We start from the raw sequence: 4,005 nt of genomic DNA on the forward strand, positions 1-4,005 counted from the left end.
CCTCCTATCTTCTCTTGTTTTCAAGCAGGAAACAGAGGGGCTAGGGAGAGGGAGGGAAGGAGAAAGAGAGAGGGAGGGAAGGAGAAAGAGAGAGGGAGGGAAGGAGAAAGAGAGAGGGAGGGAAGGAGAAAGAGAGAGGGAGGGAAGGAGAGAGAAGGAGGGAGGGAGGGAGAAAGAGAGGGAGGAGGAAGGGAAGAGGGAGGGATGGGGGGGAGCGCGCACCGCGGGGGTAAAGTATTTTTGCAATTTCTGCCCTGAAGATTTTATTAGCCTCTTTCTCCCAGGCCGCAGCCAATCAGCGCGCGAGCCTGGGCACCTGCGTCTCCTGCGTCAAGGCTGCCAGGCCGAGCGAATGCTGGCGCCCTTCGAGCTGGGAGAGATTTAAAACGCTTTGGCTTCCCGGGGCCTGGGTGGGGAAACCGAGCTGGGTGCCCCCAGCATCCCCCGCTCTCAGCACCCCATGAACCGACCCTCGGACCCATGGAGCCCGGCAATTTTGCCACCTTGGACGGGGCCAAGGACATCGAAGGCCTGCTGGGAGCAGAAGGGAGTCGGAATCTAGTCGCCCACTCCCCACTGACCAGCCACCCAGCAGCGGCGGCGCCTACGCTTATGCCGGCGGTCAACTATCCGTCCCTGGATCTGCCGGGCTCTGCGGAACCGCCAAAGCAGTGCCACCCATGCCCCGGGGTGCCCCACGGGGCGTCCCCAGCTCCAGTGCCTTATGGCTACTTTGGAGGCGGGTACTACTCCTGCCGAGTGTCACGGAGCGCTCTGAAACCCTGTGCCCAGGCAGCCACGCTGGCCGCCTACCCCACGGAGACTCCCGCGGCCGGGGAGGAGTACCCCAGCCGCCACACCGAGTTTGCCTTCTATCCGGGATACCCTGGACCCTACCAGCCTATGGCCAGTTACTTAGATGTGTCGGTGGTGCAGACGCTGGGCGCCTCCGGAGAGCCTCGCCAGGACACCCTGCTGCCTGTGGACAGTTACCAGCCCTGGGCCCTCAACGGTGGCTGGAACAGCCAGATGTGTTGCCAGGGAGAACAGAACCCACCGGGTTCCTTCTGGAAGGCTGCATATGCAGGTAACCTGACTCACTCTTCTGGGTCCCCTTGGTGCCAAGCATGGGGTTGCAGGCCACGCTGGCACTTGGCTGGGAGGAAGTGAAGAGAGACTTGGGGCTGGTGAGGAGGAGCTTGGTGCTCCTCTTTGGCTATTAGGACTGTGAGGGGAGGGTCCAGGTCATTGCAGAGCCTGGGTGGAGGCCCCCCAGGGTTGGTGTGAGGAGCCGGAGCTGGGTACCATCTGCAGCCGAGGGCCACCAGGCCTCTTCACATCCCTTACAGGCCTTGCAACAAGCCTCTCAGTATTTCTGAGTGTTCGGCTGTCTTTGCTGTTGGATGGGCCTCAGGGTGTCCCTACCCAGCAGATCCCAGTTTAATTCTACAAAAGGCTAAATGACTCTCATTTCAGTGGGGGTGTATGTGGGCGTGGGGAGGGGTGGGAACAGAGATATTGGAAGTTCTGTAAAGAATACAACCCCTCAGTTTCTCTTTGAGGAGCTTTTCAATTTCCAAAGGAAAATGTAGGTTTCCTGCAGTCAGGTATGTGCGTTGGTGTGTGTGTGTGTGTGTGTGTGTGTGTTGGGAATGGAAGCAGAAACTCGTTCCCTTCTCTACAGAATCTGCCTGTAGAACCTATAGGAGTGGCCGAGAGTCTGAAATGCATGTGACCTTGGGCAAAGGTCTGGCTGTGTGTGATGGGTGTGTTTGCAGACTTGTAGGTGTGAGGGCAGTGATGAGTGAGGTGGCCTAGAGGAGATCAGAAAACCAGCCAGAAGCCCAGGTGTCCCTGGGTGCTTTGGGGGAGCAGGAGCGCACATGCGCCTGTAGGGTGACCTGAGAGCTCCTTCAGGATGACTAGTTTGTGGGACCTGGGTCCGGACCTGGGCAGGGGTCCGAGCGTGTCTCTCTCTTCCTCCCTCTCCTGCCTCACAGGCTCAAGCGCCCAGCACCCTCCAGAAGGCTGCACCTTCCCCCGAGGCCGCAAGAAACGCATTCCCTATAGCAAGGGGCAGTTGCGTGAGCTGGAACGAGAGTATTCAGCTAACAAGTTCATCACCAAGGACAAGAGGCGCAAGATCTCGGCGGCCACCAGCCTCTCAGAGCGTCAGATCACCATCTGGTTTCAGAATCGCAGGGTCAAGGAGAAGAAGATCCTCGCCAAGGTCAAGACCAGCGCTACTCAGTGAGGGACCTTCCTGGCTTGGGGAGAGGAAGGTGGGAGGTATCCTGGGGAGGCCAGGAATCTGCCAGGGAGAGGCTGGGGCCTAGGACTCTGCTGAGGGGCCCCTGGAGGCGGCAGTCTTTTCAGGCCACGGCTCCTGTGCTGCTTCTACCGGATAGGCTGAGTAGCTCACATACGTCCCAGAAAGCCAGCGGGGCCCAGAGTTACAGCTTAATCCGCCAGAGTGACACCACCCAAGGGACCTGTCCCAGTCATAATCATTCATCCTGCCAGTGGCGATAATAACCACAACCAGTACTAGGTGCTGTGATAATTAATCTCATACTCTCTACCTGGAGCTCTGTGGAGCCCATAGAAACAGTTTTCATGGAGGGAACTAATCATGAATAAACTTGGAAGGAGATTGTGACAGGGGAGCTTCCTCTGGGTCCCCTTCCTCTCCCAAAGCCTATCCCTCACCCCAGGGCTGGGGAGAGGAGATGATGGAGTCACCCCTGTGACTACCTTGCTCATTTAGCATTTTTCTAAGGTGATAGCTGGGCAAGGTGGACAACACCAGAGGGTGCCTTCCCCTCCTTCCCTGCCCGCCCCACAGGTTGTACCCACAGGTCTTGGGAGTCCCTGTCCCCAACTCTTAGATTTTGTCCTTGTATGAAAATGAAGCTAGCGGGCTGCCCACTGGGTCTGTGTCTTCCTTCCTTCTCGAGAAGTGGAGTTTGAGAAAGAGCCTGGATAATTCACCGTTTCTCACTTCCGCCCCAACACTTCCCAAGCCTTCCCCCAGGGTTCCCGGTGGTTCTAACCTAAGCAGGTCATAGTTCATTGGACATTTGGGTGCTGCATTAAATATCTGTGGCCTTCTAACTCAGCCCCTATAGGATCAAAGAGTTACAGAATGAGACAGTAGAATCTCATCCTACTGGCAAGCGTGTCCCAAACATGCTGGTATAGCTGGGCAGGAGAGAACCCCCAGAAAATGGCCCCTTTGCCACCCGCTCCTCCTCTGCTTATGTCCTTGCGATACCCAGAGGAGCTTCCAGGTCTGTGCTGGGAGACGAGGCAGGCCCTTTAGCGGGCGAAAGACCGAGGGTGGCAGGGGCCCACAGGCCCAGGCTCACGGTGGGAAACACCCTGAGGCCTAGGCAACAGTGGCCACAGAATAAAGTGTTCTTTTCACTCTGCGGTGGCTCAGTCCACATGTCCTGAACCCGGGGTGGGTGGAGGACGGGTTGGCGCCAACCCTGTTATCCCTGCCACTTAGAGACCCTGAGTGCAGAATTCCCAAATCCTAGGGCAGACCAGCCGACCCGGAGCTGGAGATTCTGACACTGAATCTCTTGCCTCTGTGCCAGCTCCCTGATATCGTGTTCCCAGGCACAGTGCCTGGTGGGACTTGGTAACTTGGCTGGCGGCAAAGCCGGCGGTTTTGCACTGGATCTTCCTGCAGCCTGGGCTGGGGGAGTCTAGGCACACACTTCCTGTGACCTAGCGCACAGGCGTGAATCGGAGAGGACCCATCGGACTCACATTTCGAGCCACCCAGCTACCCATGGGTCGGTGGCGACAGTGGGTGGGTGGTCACCGCCACGATCTCCATGCAGTTCCCTCTCAGAGAAAGCTGGGGTCGCTAGTAGTTCTTCAGGAAACCCCAGGACGGCTTCTGAAGCCGAGAGGTATGGGTATTTCCAGCCTGCGATGGGGTGGGATTCCAGTCCTGGCTCTCTCCCGGGAAAGAGTTGGGAAGCGACGCAGGCT

General features: G+C 57.8%; 1 protein-coding gene across 1 annotated transcript; it reads left to right on the plus strand.

Annotated features, from left to right (window-relative positions):
• Positions 1-385: 385 nt before the first annotated feature.
• On the plus strand, positions 386-2,399 carry HOXB13 (homeobox B13). The gene is made up of 2 exons (XM_024573430.2): positions 386-1,087; positions 2,001-2,399. Exons 1-2 carry the CDS (start codon positions 481-483, stop codon positions 2,252-2,254), a joined length of 861 nt encoding a protein of 286 aa, XP_024429198.2. The 5' UTR covers positions 386-480; the 3' UTR covers positions 2,255-2,399.
• Positions 2,400-4,005: the final 1,606 nt, after the last annotated feature.

The sequence above is a fragment of the Desmodus rotundus genome, chromosome 9, assembly GCF_022682495.2.
Source record: "Desmodus rotundus isolate HL8 chromosome 9, HLdesRot8A.1, whole genome shotgun sequence".
NCBI lineage: Eukaryota > Metazoa > Chordata > Mammalia > Chiroptera > Phyllostomidae > Desmodus > Desmodus rotundus.